The sequence below is a fragment of the Eleutherodactylus coqui genome, chromosome 5, assembly GCF_035609145.1.
Source record: "Eleutherodactylus coqui strain aEleCoq1 chromosome 5, aEleCoq1.hap1, whole genome shotgun sequence".
Classification (NCBI taxonomy): Eukaryota; Metazoa; Chordata; class Amphibia; order Anura; family Eleutherodactylidae; genus Eleutherodactylus; species Eleutherodactylus coqui.
The window spans coordinates 231,687,165-231,710,775 of NC_089841.1; the positions used below are offsets into that span (position 1 = coordinate 231,687,165).

At 44.7% G+C, this 23,611-nt stretch overlaps 1 protein-coding gene across 4 annotated transcripts; it reads left to right on the forward strand.

Annotated features, from left to right (window-relative positions):
* Nucleotides 1–12,694: 12,694 nt before the first annotated feature.
* Nucleotides 12,695–23,001, forward strand: KLF4 (KLF transcription factor 4). Of its 4 annotated transcripts, XM_066604307.1 has the most exons (5): nucleotides 12,695–12,909; nucleotides 12,991–13,108; nucleotides 14,858–15,761; nucleotides 15,852–16,016; nucleotides 21,802–23,001. In XM_066604307.1, exons 1-5 carry the CDS (start codon nucleotides 12,905–12,907, stop codon nucleotides 21,975–21,977), a joined length of 1,368 nt encoding a protein of 455 aa, XP_066460404.1. In that variant the 5' UTR covers nucleotides 12,695–12,904; the 3' UTR covers nucleotides 21,978–23,001. The 4 variants fall into 4 exon arrangements, with proteins under 4 accessions (XP_066460404.1, XP_066460402.1, XP_066460403.1 ...); XM_066604305.1 differs by having other exon boundaries at nucleotides 14,858–16,016; XM_066604306.1 differs by having other exon boundaries at nucleotides 12,991–13,093; nucleotides 14,858–16,016.
* Nucleotides 23,002–23,611: the final 610 nt, after the last annotated feature.

The window sequence follows — 23,611 nt, forward strand, 5'->3', positions numbered from 1 at the left end:
GGCTAATTGGTTTCTGGCCTTGGGGTTTTTTGCCTTCCTCTGGATAAACACAGGAGGATAGACAGGCTGGACTAGATGGACATTGTCTTCATTCAGCCTTACATACTATGTTACTATGTTACTATGTTAGAAGAAAATGGAAGAATTTGGGTTTTTTTTAATCCTTCCCAAAAAAAATTTTCATAAAAGTTAAATAACACATTATAAGTACCTTAAAGTGGTGCCATTAAAAACACAATCTGTCTAGTAAAAAACAAGCTCTCATACAGCTATGTCAATGAAAAAATAAAAATGTTATGGTTCTTGAAACACAACAATGAAAAACCCAAAACAAAACGAAAAACAATTGTGTGGTTAATAAGGCACAAAATAGGCTAGTCACTAAGGGAGTAAACCCAAGGGTGAAAAAGTAATATGACCATGTAAAAAAGTTTTGTTAGACAATTCTTGTCCTAGAATAGCCCTAAAATTTTTCATCAAACTATGTCCCATAGAGGAATTAATTTTTCAGACATATGCACTTATAACCTAGTAGCCCTTATGCGGATATTGAATTACTGGATCCATAAAACCTCATAGTACAGATTATGTTATTGATGTATAATTTGCAAAATTCTATTCCCTATTCTACATGTTTCATGCCCCACCCCCCCCCCACCCCCCGCCCCCAGGAAGACCTACCCTAGTCCTCTCAATCTTCTCCTCTCGCCAACTATCAAAACATGACAGGGCTTGCATCTTCACACAGGTCTGGACCAACATATCTCAGTCTTATTGTCAATTCTTTGCAATCCTCACTTTCAAAATGGAAACCCAAATGCAATATTTACTTGATATGATGTGAAAAGAGCGGGAGGAAGATTTGTAGCTTATTAACACTAGACGCGTCTCAACTTCTCATAATTACTGATCTTCAAGAAAAGTTTAATCTTTCACCACAATCACCATTTCCTATTATTTTACAAGTCTCCAGAAACCAGCGTGGGCCTTCTTTGGATATATATAGACATATAGGTGCCAAAAAATAACTTAGCCCACTTTGGATCTCCACCATCGTTACAATTGTTTCTACAAAAATTGTCACCATGACTTGGGTGGAAGCCCTATAAAAAGAAGTTCTCTTATAGGAATCCTTCATTGATACTTTACCACAAAGAATTCAACAATAACTGCGATCCTGTTTCCAATATACAACCAAGGACAAACTATGATAGGAAATCCACTTATAAGTTTGCCGATATAAGGTTAAGTGGTTGACTTAAATCTTACACTTGAAACCATTATAGCTTGATAGACATATTTTGCACATCCTCATTAACCTTATTATCCCTGCCTTTTTCCCCACCATGCCCCCTGTGTTGCAGAGTGTTAAGGCAGCAGAAATGCAGTCCTAAGCTCTTGCTCACGACCTGAAGGTTGCTGGTTCAATCCAGGCTTGGTTCAGGTAGCCAGCTCAAGGTTGACTCAGCTTTCCATCCTTCCGAGGTCAGTAAAATGAGTACCCAGCTTGCTGGGGGTAAAAGATGACTGAGGAAGGCAATGGTAAACCAACCCACAAAAGCAGTCTGCCAAGAAAATGTCATGATGTAACATCACCCTAGGGGTCAGTCATGACTCAGTGCTTGCACCAGGGGGCTTTACCTTACCTTTTCACCACCACCACTACTATTGAAATTGTAGGCAATGATTATTTTCACTGGCAAGTTGTGCTTGTTTTTGTCACAACCATCAACAATTGTCTTGACCCGACTGTCATCTCCTATACTGTTGCGCTGTACATTGTTTGTTATGCACAACTGAGTTATTGTATTTCAACTGACTTGCCATGACCTCAACCTTCGTCCTACCCATAACCTTCGCTCAACACCTCTCCTCATTATCCACTTGTCCTACTAAAAATCCAATAAACACACTTAAAACAATCTGGATTTATTGCCTAATTCTACACCTCCTCTTTATGAAGTCTTATCATGATCACCCCTGCAATTAAAACCTGGTGTTCTATATGAGCTAAAATTACATGGCAGCCATACAACGACACGAAATTAGTTCATTCTAGTAAACTACAACTGCTTGTCATAATTTGTTAATATCCACTGAGTATTTAATTTCTTGAAAATATTTCCTCTTCCATTCTGTTTTCATTTGTTATGCGGTATGCCTACCTGGTATTCCAGTCAAGCATAAACCGCATATAATCCCATCAGCAAAAACGACCATCAATTTATTAGCTATAGCTGACACAACCGAACTAATCTTCTTTGCAGCATTTACACAATAGGCCTCACTTAAAGGGGTATTTCCAAGTCAAAATGTTATCGTATATCTCTAAGCATGACAACCCTCCCCCACCACCCCCCATCCAAAAAAGAAGGTCTTTCAGATTTTTTTAAATATTGTAACAACTGTGGATGTGGAACCATTGTGTTAACCTACCTGGTAGGTGATGATCCAGTCCAGTACGGTTGACAGCCGACCCCAGCGTGGGAGGTAAGATACTGGATGTATGAACCCCGTATGCAGATAAAACTAAGCATGACAACCCTCCACCCCCCACCCCCCGCCCCCCCGACCCAAAAAGTAGGTCTTTCAGCTTTTTTTAAATATTGTAACAAGTGTGGATGTGGAACCACTGTGTCAACCTACTGGGTAGGTGATGATTCCATCCAGTATGGTTGACAGCCAACCCCAGTGTGGGAGGTAAGACACCGGATGTACGAACCTCGTATGCAGATAAAACTATGGAAACTATCTTGCCCTGAACTAATAACCCGGAGAGGGAAACCCCTGAAAAATCCAGTACCGGCAATAGCAGCATAAACCCGCACATTTGTCTGAAAGTGACATCATGACTGCCCGGCTCTTCCTGATGGCAAAGTGATATATAACATTATGTCAGTGACTTACAGGACGTATTTCTTCCTATTGCATGAAGAAGGATCTATTTTCCATCTGGAAAGGGGGAAAAGCCAAAAGACAAACCCTAGTTTGTCGCAGTCGCCTTCCTGTATTTTTTGGTTGTGCTTACTAATATTTGTCCTGCTCTACATTTCGACTTTCAAGTAATTATCTTGTTTTCAACTTAATAAATGTAACGGAGTGAGTGCCAAGGCTATAAATTTGGCAGAAAGAAATGTTGTCAATGGATGACAAGCCAGATTAGCATATTTTCACATAGTGTATGTCTAGCAGCCAGTTAATCCATGATGGCAATACATTCTAAGCCCCGGCCTATCCTAAAACCTGTATGCCGCCTCTTCAGCTCAGAAACTGTACGTTGGCTTTGTCTACATTCCGAATATATTCCTGGTTGACAGATGTCATCAAACAACAAGCAGAGAATATTAGAGAAGAGATCACCTAAGAAGTGTTGTCCACCTCCACTGCATTTTCTCTGAGGCCCTGGTCTTCAGACATGTCATCTGGCCAGTGTTCGAAAATCCCCGCCTCCAGGAAGTACTGCCTCTGATTGGCTGAGTGAAGAAACAGCCATAAATTGCTTATAGAAAGCTAAGACACCATTGAAATCTTCCAGGCTATTTAATAGTTAATGTGACATGACTTTAATTACTATAATTTAATAGCTCTTTCAATATGACTTATAGTCTTTTGTAACAAGGATACAAACAACCGAAACTCCAAATAACATCTTAGTAGCTAATAAAACTCACAATAAAAGGGGCATAAATCTGCGAGGCTGCTTATAACGTAGTAATATTTATAATCTTGAAAGATTTAATGGTCTTCTTCGTGAGAACTCTCTACTCTGCCAATTTCTAAGAAAGATGGGTGACATTATAACTGCCACCAAAGTCATGGTCCCGCGTTTCTAGACTCCACAATGGTACTTTTAACTAGTTATATAACAAAACAAGATTCAGGGTAGTCGCCATATAGCAACTTGGAATGCACTTTGGTTTTGGTGATGTTGGCAAAATTTGAAACACCAGAAGGCAGCCACACCGTTGCCCGATGTATGCGGTTAGGAACATTTTGAGGAAACTAGGCAGTAGAGGCCACAGGGTGGTAGAAGTCCTCGGGCAATTTTGTGATTCGCACGTGTTCTCATTATCATTAGCAAAACAGTGACATGTAGCATATGGAACACATAGTGGGCTCAGACATAAATCAATATCAATTTAACCCCTTAAGGACATGGCCTATTTTGGGCTTAAGAATGCAACGGTTTTTGTGCAGATTTTCATCTCCATTTTTCAAAAGCCATAACTTTTTTTATAAGGGCTTTTTTTTCCATGGCGAACTGAAGTTTTTTATCGGTGCCATTTTTGGGTACATAGACTATATTGTAAAACGGGGGAGAGCGGTGAGTTGCGGGAGTGAGCAGGGAGGAGCAGGGGGAGAGAGTGAGAGAGAGATCTCCATCCCCCCGTTCCTCCCCGCTGGCACCCGAATCTTTAGAGACGAGCGGGCAGGTACTCGCATAAGGCACTACTCGCTCGAGTAGTTTGCCTTAGCGAGTATGCTTGCTCATCTCTAATCGGTAAGACAATGCAACATGTCACATGTCTGACAGTGGTTGGAAGAGCACGACCAGGTCTTCCAATTACTTACTTGGATCACTAATTCCCCAGATTTGACCCCAACTGACCATCTGTGAAACCATCTTGATCGTTGTGTTTGCTCTATGGCTCCTATCGTTGCACCCTCCAGCAACTGTGGGATGCATTGCAGTCGGCATAGCTCCAGATTCCTAAGAGAACCTAATAGCACCTTATTGAGTCATTCCCAGACCGTCTAGCTGCTGTCCATGCGGCACACAGTGGTTTCTCGGGATATTAGCTTGTGGTCCTATGTGCCTCAACTCTGAACTATTGATAACTTATGCTCAGGATAGGTCGTCAAAAGTCGATCAGCTGTGGACCACCATATGGGACCCCAGCTGATCAGGTGCCTGCTCTCAGCACCACAAAACATACAGGTATGGTGTGGAAGCCGAATCCTAGTGGCTGCCACTAGTAATTGCAGGCACAGCTCTTATTAAAATCCATGATGATAGGTCATTGATAGCATCTGCCCAGAAAATGCCTTTAAGGTGACTTAAAAACTATGTAAGTTCCCAAGTCCATCTTGGAAGACTCGTGGCAGTTCTCAGTGTTTACTAGAAAAATATGCTTAAGTAAGTAAACAATATGTTTCAAGATTACTGACTCTGAAACCAAGATGCAGTGTTGGATCTGTAGCATGTTAGACACCAGTAGCAACTGGGGGTTTGTTCCATTTCTGCTGTGGTTTCTATCACTTGGGGAAAAAAATGGCACTGGAAGAACGGTGCACCCCAAGTCCTTCTTAATGAATGGAGCGATGGTGAACATGTGTGACCACAGCTCCATTTCATATACTCATAGAATGTTAGAGTTGGAAGGGACCTCCAGGGTCATTGGGTCCAAACCCTGCTCAATGAGGGATCACTAAATCATCCCAGACAGATATCTGTCCAGCCTCTGTTTGAAGACTTTACTTCTTCAGGAATGACAAAGATAGCCAGAAGCATTGCTCAGCTACCTTGATAGACGGTGAATGAAGTTGTAGAGAGGCATGTGCACCGCTGGTCCAGGGTAAATTGGGTGTGCTGTTCCCTTGATCCTTGGGCATTCCAGCAGTTGGACCCCCAGCGATTAATCATTTATCGCCTCTCCTGCAGAGGGCATTGCCCACAATAGAGATCTCAGACACCATTTCTGGTTAGAATAGGTGCACATTGGAGATACAGTCCACAGTGGACAATCCGCAACAAATTTGCAGCAAAATGTGCATGTTACATGGAAATCTGCCACGGGTATCACCTCCCTGAAACCGCTTTCAAAATCCATAGCATAAACTAAAGCAGACAGACCCTATAATTCAAACCCCTTAAACTACTCATCTCTCCTCCCCTCCGGCTCCTCTCCTGCAGGTCAGATTCCTTTTTAGATCGAGACGATTCTGCACGACATCCTGACGCTGGTAAGTGCCAAGACGTTAGCTTTCGAAGACAGAAAGGAGTTTGCTCTGCAGATTAGGCGATACACTTCCTTAAAAACAAATAAACAAAAAAAACTTGTCCTCCATGTGTTTGAGATACAGGGCTCGAACAAATACTGGTTGGCATAACCCCCTCAGTCCTGGCATATTTGGGACAGTTGGCAACTATGGCATTCTTGAGATTGTGTCTATACCACAAATTTACCTCAAACCAAGGCTGAGGAAAGTTTTGGCTTATGTATAAAACTGGTGCGGACAAACATTGGAGCAGTTGCCTATAGCAATCAGAGACTAAAGTGTGATATCCTGCTCTGATAACTGCTCCACTTATACTCACACATAAGAATATGAATTTTCTTGCTCCCTGGATTAAACTCAAGTCATAATACTCTTTGTCAAAAACTCCAGCCCTAGTAGAAGTTGTCATTTTCCTGCAAAACTTGGCATGCAGTTCCATCTCAGGCATATATACAAATGATTAGAGTTGTGATGCGATTAGATGAACGGTTTTGTCACCTTAGGCCCTAAAAGGGGTTCCATCCTTACCCAATAAAAATGCAAAAATACAATAAAAATGGGATGAAAATGAATATAGAATGAAACAATAATGTTCACTTACGTTTGAGGGGGGTCCTCTCCATGAAGACCTCCCTAAATTGGAAAAGAAACTTTGAAAGATCTGTGTCCAATGGTGACCTCCAAATCTGTGTCTGTTGGAACCATTTCAAGGCACTTGGCTGAAGGGCATTTGGTCTCACAGCGCCCATTACATGTACGGCCTTTGACAACCACCGTCATCTCCGTTTGCAGTGCTATAGTGAACGATGAAACTGAGTGGAACCGGGTTGTTTTCAGTGATAAATCCAGGTTTATTTTTAGTTTGGGCATGGAAGACAGCCATATTTGTGTCTGGAGACCTCGGGGTGAGTGCCTCAACCATAGGCATACCGCTAGGGGTCGCCATGGTCACAATGGCGATCGGGCCCCTGCGCTGAAGGGGCCCAGAGAAGAGCGATTACCAGGGGCTCAGAGTCTCCAACCTAATCAGATTACCGGCTGGGGTGCCACAGCTCCCTGGTCAGTAATCACTGAGCGGCGCTGATCCCCAGCACACACTTTGACATCAGTGTGTGCACCCAGGATACTCCTCCATGGACCTCTCCTCCTTAATTTCGCAGGAGAGGAAAAGGGAGAAAATGCTCCGGGCACACACACTGCTGTCAGTGTGCACCCGGGCTCAGTGCCGAGAAGAGGAACAGTGCTAAGTACAAAGAAGAGGTAAGTATATGGGTTGGTGGTGCTATTACTACTGGGACTACTGAGAGGTTAAATATTACTACTAGGGCTACTGAGGGGTTTATTATTACTACTGGGGCGACTGAAGGGGTTAAAATTACTACTAGGGCTACTGAGGGGTTAATATTGCTACTGAGGAGGTTATTATTACTAGTGGGGCTACTGAGGGGGTTAATATTACTTCTTTGGCTAGTGAGGGGTTTAATATTACTACTGGGGCTGCTGAGGAGGTTATATTACAAAGGGGCTACTGAGGGGGTTTATATTGCTACTGAGGGAGTTAATATTACTATTGGGGTTACTGAGGGGGTTAATATTACTACTGCGGCTACTGTTGGGTTAATATTGCTACTGAGGGGGTTACTATTATTACTGGGTCTACTGTGGGGTCACTATTACTACCGAGGGCCACTGCAGAGGTCACCATTGTTACTAGGGCCACTGTGAGGGTCAGAATTGTTACTAGGGCCACTGTGGGGGTCACTATTGTTACTAGGGCCAATAAGGGTGGTCACTGTTGTTACTAGGGCTACTGTGGGGTCACTATTACTACTGGGGACAATACAAAAGGTCACTATGATTACTGAGGACAATATAGGGGTCACTATTACTACTGTGGCCAAAAAAAAGGGATCACTATTACTACTGGTGGGCATGGAAGCTCTAGTACCCTGTTGTACCACCTCTAGCTTGGATACAAGGTGTGATACAGGTGAGCATGGAACCTCTAGTACTCTGTGGTACTGCTTCTAGCTTGGATACAAGATGTGATAAGGGTGGGCATAGAACCTCTAGTACCCTGTTGTACCGCCTCTAGCTTGGATACAAGATGTGATACAGACAGGAGTGGAACCTCTAGTACCCTGTTGTACCGCCTCTAGCTTGGATACAAGATGTGATACGGGGGACATGGAGGCTCTAGTACCCAGCTGTACCACTTGTAGCTTGGATACAGGATATGATACAGGCCGGCATGGAGGCTCTAGTATTCTAGTGTGCCGCCTCTAGCTTGGATACAAGATGTGATACGTCTGGCATGAAGGTATACAGGTTCTGTATGGTATCCTCCACTTTTACCTTCACTGAGCCTCTTGGTTGTACAAACTCGTAGGCAGTAGAAGTTGGTGTGCCAGATGGTCTCATACATGTGCTATTGGTGATAAGTCTGGCAGAAGTGTACTTTTGCACCCGGGCCCCGTAGCTGCCCCCCCCCCCCCCCTGCTGGTGTGATGGTCTGGGGGGCCATCGCATACAACAGTCGGTCCCCCCCTAGTAGTGGTACAAGGGAGAATGACAGCTCAGTGATATGTTCAGGACATCCTGCAGCCACATGTGTAGCCTATCATGGCTTCCTACAGGTATGTCCCTGCAGGATGATGCTTATATCAGACATGGATGGTGTTATTCCCTACCTACAGGTATGTCCCTGCAGGATGATGCTACAATCACTCACATAGATGATGTTATTCCCTTCCTACAGGTATGTTCCTGCTGGATGATGCTTATATCATACATAGATGGTGTTATTCCCTTCCTACAGGTATGTCCCCGCAGGATGATGCTACAATCACATATTCCCTTCTTACAGGTATGTTCCTGCAGAATGATGCTTGTATCACACATAGATGGTGTTATTCCCTTTTTACATATATGTCCCCGCAGGATGATTCTACAATCACACATAGATGGTGCTATCCCCTTCCTCCAGGTATGTCCCCGCAGGATGATGCTACAATCACATATTCCCTTCTTACAGGTATGTTCCTGCAGAATGATGCTTATATCACACATAGATGGTGTTATTCCCTTCTTACAGGTATGTTCCTGCAGGATGATGCTTATATCACATATGGATTGTGTTATCCCCTTCCTACAGGTATGTCCCTGCAGAATGATGCTTATATCACACGTAGATGGTATTATCCCCTTTTTACAGGTATATCCCCGCAGGATGATACTACAATCACACATAGATGGTGCTTTCTTCTTCCTCCAGGTATGTCCCCGCAGGATGATGCTACAATCATATATTCCCTTCTTACAGGTATGTTCCTGCAGAATGATGCCTATATCACACATAGATGGAGTTATTCCCTTCTTACAGGTATATTCCTGCAGGATGATGCTTATATCACACATAGATGGAGTTATTCCCTTCTTACAGGTATATTTGTGCAGGATGATGCTTATATCACACATAGATGGTGTTATTCCCTTCTTACAGGTATGTTCCTGCAGGATGATGCTTATATCACACATAGATGGTGTTATTCCCTTCTTACAGTTATGTTCCTGCAGGATGATGCTTATATCACACATAGATGGTGTTATTCCCTTCTTACAGATATGTTCCTGCAGGATGATGCTTATATCACACATAGATGGTGTTATTCCCTTCCTACAGCTATGTCCCTGCAGCATGATGCTTATATCACACATAGATGGTGTTATTCCCTTCTTACACGTATGTTCCTGCAGGATGATGCATATACCACACATAGATGGTGTTATCCCTTCTTACAGGTATGTCCCCGCAGGATGATGCTTATATCACACATAGACGGTGTTATTCCCTTCCTACAGGTGTGTCCCCGCAGGATCATGCTTATATCACACATAGATGGTGTTATTCCCTTCTTACAGGTATGTTCCTGCAGGATGATGCTTATATTACACATAGATGGTGTTATTCCCTTCTTACAGGTATGTTCCTGCAGGATGATGCTTATATCACACATAGATGGTGTTATTCCCTTCTTACAGCTATGTCCCTGCAGGATGATGCTTATATCACACATGGATGGTGTTATCCCTTCTTACAGGTATGTCCCCACAGGATGATGCTTATATCACATATAGACGGTGTTATTCCCTTCCTACAGGTATGTTCCTGCAGGATGATGCTTATATCACACATAGATGGTGTTATTCCCCTTCCTACAGGTATGTTCCTGCAGGATGATGCTTATGTCACACATAGATGGTGTTATCCCCTTCTTACAGGTATGTCCCCGCAGGATGATGCTTATATCACACATAGATGGTGTTATTCCCCTTCCTACAGGTATGTTCCTGCAGGATGATGCTTATGTCACACATAGATGGTGCTATCCCCTTCCTCCAGGTATGTCCCTGCAGGATGATGCTTATATCATACATAGATGGTGTTATTCCCTTCCTACAGGTATGTCCCTGCAGGATGATGCTTATATCACATTGATGGTGTTATCCCCTTCCTGCAGGTATGTCCCCGCAGGATAATGCTACAATCACACATAGATGGTGTTATTCCCTTCCTACAGGTATGTCCCCGCAGTATGAGGCTTATATCACATATAGATGGTGTTATCCCCTTCCTACAGATATGTCCCCCAGGATGATACTACAATCACACATAGATGGTGTTATCCCCTTCCTACAGGTATGTCCCCGCAGGATGATGCTACAATCACACATAGATGGTGTTATTCCTTTCCTACAGGTATGCCCCCGCAATATGATGCTTATATCACACATAGATGGTGTTATCCCCTTCCTCCAGGTATGTCCCTGCAGGATGATGCTTATATCACATATGATGGTGTTATCCCCTTCCTACAGGTATGTCCCCGCAGGATGATGCTACAATCATACATAGATGGCGTTATCCCCTTCCTCCAGGTATGTCCCTGCAGGATGATGCTTATATCACATATGATGGTGTTATCCCCTTCCTACAGGTATGTCCCCGCAGGATGATGCTACAATCATACATAGATGGCGTTATCCCCTTCCTCCAGGTATGTCCCTGCAGGATGATACTGCAATCACACATATGAAGTGTTATTCCCTTCCTACAGGTATGACCCCACAGGATGATGCTTATATCACACATATGAAGTGTTATTCCCCTTCCTACAGGTCTGTCCCTGCAGAATGATACTTATATCACACATAGATGGTGTTATCCCCTTCCTCCAGGTATGTCCCTGCAGGATGACTCTACAATCACACATAGATGGTGTTATCCCCTTCCTCCAGGTATGTCCCTGCAGGATGATACTACAATCACACATATGAAGTGTTAATCCCTTCCTACAGGTATGTCCTCGCAGTATGATGCTTATATCACACACAGATGGTGTTATCCCCTTCCTCAAGGTCTGTCCCCGCAGAATGATGCTTTATCACACATAGATGGTGTTATTCCCTTGCTACAGATATGTCGCCGCAGGATACTACAATCACACATAGATGGTGTTATCCCCTTGCTACAGATATGTCCCTGCAGGTTGATGCTACAATCACACATATGAAGTGTTATCCCCTTGCTACAGATATGTCCCTGCAGGTTGATGCTACAATCACACATATGAAGTGTTATTCCCTTCCTACAGATATGTCCCTGCAGGATGATACTACAATCACACATAGATGCTGTTATTCCCTTCCTACAGGTCTGTCCCCGCAGGATGATACTACAATCACACATAGATGCTGTTATTCCCTTCCTACAGGTATGTCCCCGCAGGATGATACTACAATCACACATAGATGGTGTTATCCCCTTCCTACAGGTATGTCCCTGCAGGATGATGCTTATATCACACATAGACGGTGTTATTCCCTTCCTACAGGTGTGTCCCCGCAGGATGATGCTTATATCACACATAGATGGTGTTATTCCCTTCCTACAGGTGTGTCCCCGCAGGATGATGCTTATATCACACATAGATGGTGTTATTCCCTTCTTACAGGTATGTCCCTGCAGGTTGATGCTACAATCACACATAGATGGTGTTATCCCCTTCCTACAGGTCTGTCCCCGCAGGATGATGCTACAATCACACATATGAAGTGTTATTCCCTTCCTACAGCTCCTGCTGCTGATAGTGTGTGTGTTGCCGCTCTCCGGCTGCTTACTCGGGCTGTGCGCGGCCCCGCTGCGCGCTCCCGGCTCAGGGACTCCCACGCCCGGCCGCGCGCCGCCTCCTAGCAACCGGTTGTTTCCCTGTAAACAGCGCCGTCACGCGCGCCCCGGCCTCGCCCACCTTCTCGTGCTCCTGTGACTGACGCCGGGGCCGCTACTATCGTCACAGCCTGGGCAGCTCTTGCCAGCCAGCTGCTGCTCCGACGTCACGGCTTCAGGCCGCGCCCTCGTATTGCTCTCCAAGGAGCCTCCCACCTGTTTGCCCGCCGGACGCGTACATATCAGCACCGCCATGAGCATAAATAAGCTCTGCCGCGCGGTTCGCAGTATAACAAGCTAAGGCAGTAGCGAGCGCCTCTAGCGGTCACAGGGAAGCATCGTCACAACATTATAAGGAGGAGGGGGGGAGGCGGGTTGCTGGGATTGTATGAAGCGACAGTGGGCGTTGCCGTAACGCGTGGGCCCCTCGTTGTCTCCGCCCCCTCATTTATAAGGCATGTCAGCGCGGTGGCCGCTCGCAGTCACATAGAGCACGAGGTGAGGGAGAGCCGCTGATGGCCGCAGCTGGAGGGGATCCCTGGGCGACGCTGTGTGTGACAGGGGCTGCAGACAGGGAATCCCCGGAGCCGCGCTGCTGCTGAGCCGCCTCCATGGACGGGCTCTCCTAGAGCAGTGTGTAGACGCCGCTGATCTCTGCCGACGAGCGCTGTGAGGTATATGAGGTAGGTGTGCAGGGCATGCTGAGACTTGTAGTGCTCCGCTTGGCATGTATGTGTGATGTGACTGTGTATATCTGTGCCCAGGCAGCCGCCCAGTGAGTGTGACATGGCTCTCAGCGGGACCTTACTGCCATCCATCTCCACCTTTACAGCGGGGACCCCGGGCAAGGACAGAGTGTTCAGACAGGCAAGTGTCGGCGACGTGAGTATCCCTCAGAGGATAACCTACCCTCCTCCTGTGCCCACTTACCCCCTCAGAGGATAACCTACCCTCCTCCTGTGCCCACTTACCCCCTCAGGGGAGAACCTACTACCCTCCTGTGCCCACTTACCCCCTCAGGGGAGAACCTACTACCCTCCTGTGCCCACTTACCCCCTGCAGAGGAGAACCTACTACCCTGCTGTGCTCATTAACCCCCTGCAGGGGAAAACCTACTACCCTCCTGTGCCCACTTACCCCCTGCAGAGGAGAACCTACTACCCTGCTGTGCTCATTAACCCCCTGCAGGGGAAAACCTACTACCCTCCTGTGCCCACTTACCCCCTGCAGAGGAGAACCTACTACCCTCCTGTGCCCACTTACCCCCTGCAGGGGAAAACCTACTACCCTCCTGTGCCCACTTACCCCCTGCAGGGGAAAACCTACTACCCTCCTGTGCCCACTTACCCCCTGCAGGGGAGAACCTACTACCCTCCTGTGCCCACTTACCCCCTGCAGGGGAGAACCTACTACCCTCCTGTGCCCACTTACCCCCTGCAGGGGAGAACCTACCACCCTCCTGTGCCCATTAACCCCCTGCAGAGGAGAACCTACCACCCTCCTGTGCCCATTAACCCCCTGCAGAGGAGAACCTACCACCCTCCTGTGCCCATTAACCCCCTGCAGAGGAGAACCTACCACCCTCCTGTGCCCATTAACCCCCTGCAGAGGAGAACCTACCACCCTCCTGTGCCCATTAACCCCCTGCAGAGGAGAACCTACCACCCTCCTGTGCCCATTAACCCCCTGCAGAGGAGAACCTACCACCCTCCTGTGCCCATTAACCCCCTGCAGAGGAGAACCTACCACCCTCCTGTGCCCATTAACCCCCTGCAGAGGAGAACCTACCACCCTCCTGTGCCCATTAACCCCCTGCAGAGGAGAACCTACCACCCTCCTGTGCCCATTAACCCCCTGCAGAGGAGAACCTACCACCCTCCTGTGCCCATTAACCCCCTGCAGAGGAGAACCTACCCTTCCTCTTGTGCCCATTAACCCCCTGCAGAGGAGAACCTACCCTTCCTCTTGTGCACTTCCTCCCCCTCAGAGCAGCCCCTGCCCTTTGTCCCTATGCCCACTTACTACCCTTGCCTTGGCAGCTGCGGGGACACTGTAGCTCTGGTCCTGTGCGTGTTCCATAGGGTCACCGGCTGACCACTGGCAGAACAGTCATTTCTGGTCCTCGTATGTTCTTGTCAGGTCCTTGGTTCTTTCTGCCACTGATCTTGAGTCCCCTACATCCCCCCCCCCCCCCCCTCGGCTCCTCATCCTGCCAGTCGGGCTTCCTACATCCCAGCTACATTTACTTTTTAAACTTCGTTCTAACTTCTAAAAGTTTTGACTTGTCCTGCCCCCCTTCTGCCTTACAGAGCTCTGCTGTTCCGCAGCTTACATCTTACTCATCTCCTTGTGATAGTGTTCAGATGGGACATAGAGGGGTCTCTGTTTGGCGTTATCTTAGAGGCCAGTGTACATGTTAATATTCCTGAAGGGGAAATGTCAAAACAAGAAAAGGAAACGCCAAATGCAAATCCTCCAACTGTTGGCTGCTTGACGGTTCTTGTTTTGCGAGGACCAGCTCTTGCGTTGCTCTTACCTGCAGTGCTTCGGCATAGTCCTTCATTATGCATTGATGTCTCCTACTTCTAGTGATTGTGTTATTAAGAAAAGCTGTCTTCCTTTTTCCTACAGAGGTGGAGAGAAGAACTGTCCCTCATGAAAAGGCATCCTGCACTTCACCAGTCTCGGCCCTATGATGGTGTAGAGGGGCACTCTACCGCTTTGGGGTCTCGAAGAGATCCGGAAGAGTTTAATGAGTTGCTGGACTTTGATTTTATACTGTCTAACTCTCTCATTCATCAGGAGTCTATGGTGGCTTCTTCTTCGTCGTCTTCCTCTGCTACTGCCTCATCTCCTCCACCGGCGGTTTCGCTACCGGACAGCATGTCTGCCCTCTCGCCTCCTGCCAACTGTAACTTTACCTACCAGCTGTCTTGCCCCCAAGAAGCACCTGGAGGCACCACTCTTATATACACTTCTAGGGAATCCACTGTGCCAAACCCCACTTTCAACCTGGCGGATATAAATGACGTATCTCCTTCTGGTGGATTTGTGGCTGAACTTCTGAGACCAGACTTGGACCCTGTTTATATGCAGCAAGCGCAGACTAGTCTACAAGGCAAATTCGTATTGAAGGCTGCTGTGGATATGAGTGACTATGGCCAACCCGTCAGTGTTCGAAAGGGTGGTTCTGGTATGGACAGTCCCATGGTATATACGAGCCACCAACTAACAAGGATGTGTCAAAAAATCAAGCAGGAACCACCTTCGTCTTGCTCGGTCTCATGCCAAATGGATGGGCAAGGTCAACAGTCGCAAGGACAGCATGACTTTCAAGTGGGAAGGGTGCTGCCAAGTAGGACTAACCAACCGTTGTCTCCAGACGAGTTAATGGTAAGAGATTGCCATGCTTCCCCTCAGGCGTTAAGCCACCCTTCTCTATCAATACCTCCCGGCTACCATACTTCAAGTTTTCCTCACTTCCCACCAGACCAACCGCAGCCCCAACTGCCTCCATCTCAGCTTCAGTATCAAGGTCAGTCTTATCTAAATATTTTTGAAGAACCTTTAAACTTTCAACTATTGAAACAAGAAGTGATGCTGACTCCACCCTCTTCACCTCTAGAGCTTCTAACCCCGGGCAGCTGTATGTCAGAAGAAGCTAAGCCCAAGAGGGGTCGTAAGTCCTGGCCAAGGAAAAGAACAGCCACTCACACGTGCGAGTATGCCGGCTGTGGAAAGACCTACACCAAAAGTTCACATCTAAAGGCCCATCTGCGCACCCATACAGGTAGGATACGCTTCATCTAGTAGACTGCAAGTTGGGGGTTGCTTTTATTTTTGCAGGTTTTTTTGTTTTTTCGTAGTATTGCAGATCTGATGTTTGAATATCCGAGTATGCTTTGCATCAACATCTGTGCCCACACTGCTCCGCTTCCTTCTGAAGACTATTTATAATGTTGGTTTTTGTGGGTTTTTTAACTCTTGGCAAAACTTTAGGCATATTACAGAGTAAAGCCTACAAAGAGCCTATAAAAGAAGAGAATGTATTCCCTACAAAGCGAGGATGCTATGGGGTCACAGAGCTCAACATGCAGCTTTAGGAGTTTGTTTGGAGTCTCTCTATGTATACATGAATATACATCCTACACAGGGGAAAATGCAGTTTTTCGTGTCCTGACTTTTTTTTTTTTCCCTAACTTTTTAAATCGTGCTCTAAAATTGGAGAATTTAGTAATGTAGTAACACAGCATGTAAGGCTGAAAAAGGACTTGTGTCCATCCGGTTCAGCCTATCACCATCCAGAGGATGGTTCTAGATTATGTATACAGTATAAGCCGGTGTGGCCTTACATGATCTCATAAAGGAGCAGGGAAACCTTTTTAGAAAAATGTAAAAGTTTGGTAAACTCAAACTTTCCACTTGTGCAAAAATGATTCTTTTAAGAATGTTAGATGAGAATAATAGAGGTTGTTGTGCATCTAAATTGTATCTTTGATTAAGGTTTACTTCTTTTTTTTTATATTTTTTTGATAGTTTTGGTGCAGTTTAACCCAAAATTAGACAAATTGGTTTTGTAGTGTAGAGCGGCCCAGCTGGGTGCAGTAGCCAACTGGCCTTTAGAAGTTTTGGTTATGGCCACCGTGTCCACGTTTTACTAGATTATAAGTTTATGCTCTTTCATTGGCGATTGATGTGCCAAAGCGAAGAAAAAAAAAATCTAGTAGCACTGATGGCGTCTTGGCGTCCTAAGCCTATTGGAATAGACCTTTTTATAACTGCTTTTAAGAAAAATGGCATTTTCATTGTAGCCAATTTGCTTTTGATGACCCAGTTAGATAGCTTTGCCAAGTTGTTCACATTCGGATAAGGAAAGGCGGCTCCTATTTGGTGGTCCACTTTGTTTAGATCACCACCTCATACTGAGGACTCAGAAGATTGCGTAGGAAAAACTTTTTTCTTTTTTTTTTTTTTAGATATGTTTAAAAAAAAAAAAAAGTTAAAAAAAGATCAAAGTTCCAAAACGTGATTTCTGAAACGTTCCTGTCCTGTTTTCCAACTCCGATACACGGCAGAAGGAATGAAACAAGTGTCGGGATTCAGAGTTGTTTTCCACCCAAGAGCTGCTTGTTCTATTTATTCTGCCTTGTGCCAAGAGTTGTCAATAAGGGCAGTTGAAAACTTGTCACTGACTTTCAAGTGGAAAAATTCATTTCACAAGGTTTTGAGGTGTGGTTACTGGCGCTGGCGCCCGGCCAAGTTTGCTACAAGTTTACCGCAGATCACATTCATTTTTAGAATAGTAGGACATATTTGTAGCGAACAATGAAGACCAAATGACTTTGATCTCTGGAGACGCGGCTGCAGAAGCCCTGAGGGCCAGAGGGAGAACTTGTAGAAATCCCCACATTAAAGTGTTAAGAGCAAAGTGCCTCCGTAGACAAAGTCTTAGTGACACTTCTGTATAATACAAAATCTGTCATTTTTTACTTTTTTTTTCTTTTTGTGACTTTGTTACTTGTTTAGGGTCTGTTTACATATAAGGGGTTGGTGCAGATTTCACCCCTTCGTTTGAAGAGGCGGGACCTGTACTGAAAATACGCAGAATAAATTGACCATTTGCGTGTTTAAAATCTGTCAATTCTGCAGAATTTTTGGACCCTCCATATGAAGATTTAATATAGTCCACATAACGTCTACTATTGTATTCGTCCTGCAGCCTGTCCGCTCCGTGCGGATGTATCCGACGGGTTTTTGTAAATTGGTTACATTTTACATACATTTGCTATGCATTAAGGCAAACGTTTTTTTTTTGCAATTGGAACTTTTTTTTTTCATCTTTGTTCCAATACTGGATGACCTGTTTTTTTGCTTTGCCAAAGATCAAATTTAACTTTCCTCCACAAATTCCAACACCTCCTACATTGGAAAAGTAGCGAAATGCCTCCGAATGGGCTCCCTCATCTGAAGCACAATGAAGGAAGTACATTTTTGGACTAAAATAGTATCTATAAAAGTGCAGCCAGTTGGGTAACTAGAGGTGGAGGTGGTCTGTAGCAGCCAATTAGGAAAATGACTAACACCAGTTAGAAAAATAGCACAAATTCAACTATATTCTAAATTAGACAATCAGAATATACTTTTTGTATACTAGGGTTGAAGTCAGAGGCGTAACTTGATGCTCCTGGGCCCCGAAGCAAAATTTGTAACAGGTCCCCCAACTATAATGCTTTACTCATAGTACTGGGTTAACTATATAGAGAAGAGAGGCCTTATGGGCCCCCTAAGGCTCCTGGGCCCGGGTGCAACCGCAACCCCTGCACCCTCTATAGTTACGCCCCTGGTTGAAGTTGTAGGTCGGATGACTTTCGCTGATGCCAAGTCTTCCTGTCTGACCTAGTTCATCCCTGTCCTAGGGATGCATCTAACCTCCCATCCATGTAATTATGGTTATTCCTCAAGCCAATGGAGGGTATGGATATTGTGGATGGTTTTTTAGATTCACACCGTTGACCCTAAGAGCGACCCAATCGGGAAGTGTTGGCTTGAGGAAGTGGATGCAGTTATTAGGCTTTTAGCTTCCAGCACTTATAACTAAGAGTAAACTAGTACGAAAGAATATAGGCTCGTAAAAAGTGCACCGACTTTATATTAAAGGGGTTTTACACAGGGGTCTGTCTTACGGAAACAGTGCCACACCTAGCCACAGGTTGTACGCGGCATTGCAGCTCAACTCATTTACATCAGTGAAGCGAAACCGCACATCCAGATACATCGTGTAGAATGTTTTGGGGCAACTAACTGGGATGGTTCTTCATTTTCACCTTGGCCTGCACATGGTTTAGTAAAGTATTCGATCTTAATGGCAGCCTGAGTCGGTCTGTAAATTAGATCCACGTTACTATTCATTTTATAAGGATTTTCTTAAAGGGGTATTTTGGTGACCTGAAGTTATCGCCTATCCATAACTAAGCTGATCAGTGGGGGGGCTGACCGCTGAGACCCCTATGGATTGCCAGAACAGGGTTCCCATATCCCACGAGAGACTGGCAAAATGAATGAAGCGACAGTATGCATGCAGCCCGCCACTCTGTTTTATTGAAGGCCCCGATTGCCGAGCTCTTTAACTCTGTTTGCGCTGCCATTTGAAATCAATGGAGTGGTGGCCGAGCATGCTTGCTGCTGTTCCATTCATTTTATTAGTGGGAGCCCCTGTCCATCGGTGGTGGTCTCATTGATCAGACCCTCACCGATCAGTTACCTCTATCCTGCGAATAGGGGGATAACGTGATGGCACAAGAATACCCCTCTAAATACTTATGGGATACTTTAGTTCACACAGGGCAGAAACTAATCTGTTTATATTCATGAGACCCTTAGGCCGGGTTCACACGAGCAGATGTTCACATAAGATATATGCACAATGACCTTGCGTATTGGCTGCATCGCTCATCGCCATGTACTACCTTGGCATTTACTTGTGTAATACACCGTAAGATGGGACATGCCATGTTTTAATTTTTTTTTCCTTGCAGGCATATTTCACGCAAGTCATGTGAGCAGCAACATGGCCGCCTATGGCCGATTGGCACAGCGTATTACGCGTGCAAGACCCGCACGCGGACATGCTTGTGTGAGCCAGGCCTTAGTTTGGATGTGCTGAGACTAGATATACAGTTCCTAGAAATAGTGGCTTCCTACTGTTGGACTGGGGTTCCTTGGTCCCACCAGGAGGACGTATCCTCCATGAATTAAATTTATAGAACATGTCCAATTTCAGCTGCATTGTAAGCTCATTAAATCCCCATATATCGATTAGGTTTTGTCAATCAACCCCTAAGTAATAGACCCTTGTGGCAAGTATTCGATACAAATATGGTTGAGGTCTGCTGGACTTCTGAGGCCCATTAATATATCAGAGCCTGGACTCACCGGATGATCTTCTGGTGAGCCATTCCGACAGGGTTTTCTAGGTCTATGCAAATCCTTTCCGTAATCTGGTAAAAGTATGTAGCTTTCTAATACACTATAAAATGCAAATCTTCACTATTTTCATGATCAGTTGGGTCATCGTATGACAGATCCACCACTTGTTATTTTCACTCTTCTGTTCCTATGATTGAACAGAAAAATGGAAATCTGAATAGGGTCTACCAAGTCATGCTCATTGGAACAGGATCAAGGCAAGGTCTAAGTCTATAAACCAGCATTACAACTCAGACAGTAGCAAGCCAATACATTGAAGGTGGCGAGGCATTGAAGCACAAACTGTACGAAATCTCTGGACTTTTCACTCTACAAGATTCTGCTTTATGCACTTAAAACTATAAAACCATTTAACGTGTAACTGCATTCAAACTTTGGACATGTCCCTATGACATGTTAAAAGCCCTGATCGCAGGGGCTCCAAGTGCTGGGACTCCTAGCAGTGTCTAGAACAAAGTGACTAAAGAACTCATCGGTGTGTTGTCACTGCTCACTAGCTGTAGACTCTGCCAATAGCCAGTCTACGGAGCTTCTCTTCGGTCCGTTCAGTCACTTCCTTCTACTGATCGATGGGGAGTTGGCACCTGGACCCTTGGGGATCAAAACTTTTGACTTGTTCCTATGACATGGCAAAAGTTGTTTTTTTTTTTGGTTTTTTTTTAAATGTGGTAAGTTGGGGTTCATTTACCTATTTGATCACCATCTTTCATTAGAATGGTTGGCACACGTGCATAACAGGCTCAGGAGAGTTTTGGAGCCCTGGTGCTTGTCAGTATTCCATCCACAACCCATGCAATGCTTAGTACATACAGTCCTCAGGGTTCACAACCCACAGCGTCTCCGTCACCACCCCTCACCCCGGAGAGTCTATAGGCGTCCTCCTCTGTCAGACTTGGGACGGACCCCAACTGGTCCGTGCCATACCTCAGTCCCCTAGTTTCCTGATGCAGAGTCTTCTCACCGCTTCTCAATCTACCTCTCAGCCAACTTTCCCCCTGAGTGTGGCAGGAACTGACTTTCTTTTGTTGCTTTCTGCCACACTGACAGGTCTTACCTCTTGTTTCTGCAACCTGAATGCCTGTATACCACCCATTCTGTGCACTGCGCTCCAAAAGATATACTTTTGAAATATTGACTACCCTTGCATTCATTGGAAAAGAGGCCATATCATACATGCTGGTATGCATTTGGTATGACTGCTCACCATATATTGTAAATGCTATTCTTTCTCTGTTCTGGTCCTACAGAGATATTGTACATTTAGATATTTTTCAAAATATAAAGCAATGATACATAATCGGTAACCAATAGACTAGGATTCTTTAAGACCTTCTGTAAATGTGGGCTGTAAATACATGGGCACACAAGCCAAGGTAGTTTCAGTTGGACATGTCTGAGTACAGATAAGTGGTTAGAGGTGTCTGGTTTGATATGAGCCGTGCCAGTATCTTTAATGTATTTGAAGATAAAACTGATCTGGTAACTTCATCTAGCCCTTAGATTACAGATTGTTTTTATAATGGACTAATGGTGGCATCTGAAATGTGTTGGTATCTGTTTAATTTTTTTTTAATTCTATTTCCCCATAGGTGAGAAGCCATACCACTGTGATTGGGAAGGCTGTGGGTGGAAATTTGCTCGCTCTGATGAACTGACACGCCACTACCGGAAACACACTGGTCATCGGCCTTTCCAATGCCAAAGGTGCGACCGAGCTTTCTCTAGGTCAGACCACCTCGCCTTGCACATGAAAAGGCATTTCTGAACGCATGAAGTAGTCAGTAGACCCAATACTGCCGTAGGATATTCAGTATTTATAGGACAACACAATATATGGAGATGGGAGGAAGAAAAAAAACCTAAGCACTACAAACTGCCACGTCTTGTGAGAAGAAGGCAAGACTCGGGAACCTCAAAATGACTGCATAACCATTCTCTACTTGTCGGAGAACATACTAACTTAATGGGTCTTTGACTGGATCTTCAATCATTCCATTGTTGGATAAAACTGGACTTTTTTTTCTCTTTGCGGACTTAGATCTTAAGGGTCAATGACTGGAAAATGGTGGTTGCACTATTCACAGGTGATCAATGTAGGCCCACCTGCTGCTGTCCTATATTCTCATCCAGCTCCACCAGCCAGGTGAAGGGCTTTACACGTTCTTCTGAAATAATCCTCTCCATTACTCAATGAAATGCGTAGCGAGTGAGGAAGACAGATCTTTTCATTCCATGCAAAACTCTAAGAAGTGTGCGTTTTCACATGTATAGTGAAATAAAGCTAATGAAACGCTGGTTGAAGGAATAGTCATATTAGCTAATGGTGCTTACAGGCTCATAATTCTAAAGGTACCAAAGATTGAAGCCAAAGTTCTCAAACTGCTGCATATTTGACAAGGAAACCTATTTTGTCTTCCGATTTTTTTATTTTTATTTTTTTTTTATTTTGAATTTTTTTAATTTTTTTTTTTACTTTTTTCTTCTTTCGTTGACCATAGTCGGGTGTATAAACCTGATTTACTTTGTTGATGTTTGTATATGCAGACAGTATGTGATGCACTGTGGTTTCTGTGTGCAATAATGTGTACAATGGTCTACTTCCACATATGCCTTACCCAGAACAAATGTCTTGTGTTTTTTTCTATATAAGACTTTACATATAAAATATGTAATATAAATTTATGCCAACTTCTATTTTGTATATTTGTAAACTATGAAGTAAATTGAACTTTTTTGGAGTTTGTATTTTCCTTATTCATAAGTTTTAAATAAACCTATATTTTATTTGGCGGATTATTCACATTTATTATCAAGTTGTCGTTTTTGGTTTTTCTTTGGGCAAAGTTTTCGAGGGAGGTCTCGTAGAGCAAACTGTTTGAAGAGGAGAAACTGGCCTGCTTGCTTATGGCAACCAATTATGGAACTTTCATTTGTTAGACTACCTACCTGAGAAAGGAAGCTGTACTGTGATTGGTTACTACAGGCAACAAGATCAATCCAATTTTAATAGATCCTTTTGATAAATGAGCCCAAAGAAGGAAGTTTGTACATAGACATTGGTCTGCCCATTGTGTGAAGGCTTGGTTAGGGTGGTTTCACATCTGTTGGTTCCAGTTTCCTGCTCGGTTCAGAACTCAACAGCGCCAAGCCGACCCATTGACTATAATGGGGTGCGGCTGCTTTCTGCCTAGTTTTCGAACGGAAGAAAGCGATGTACCACTTTTTTTTTTTTTCTGGTATTTGTAACCAGATTTGTGACTGAACTTCTGACGCAGATGTGAAACCACCCTTAGTAGACTCTGCTTTTCAGTACAGTTACATTGTTTCCCTTCAGCCCAACATACTAGGTTACTATGTCCATCTAGTTCAGTCTGTTTCCACCCCCACTTGTTGATCCAG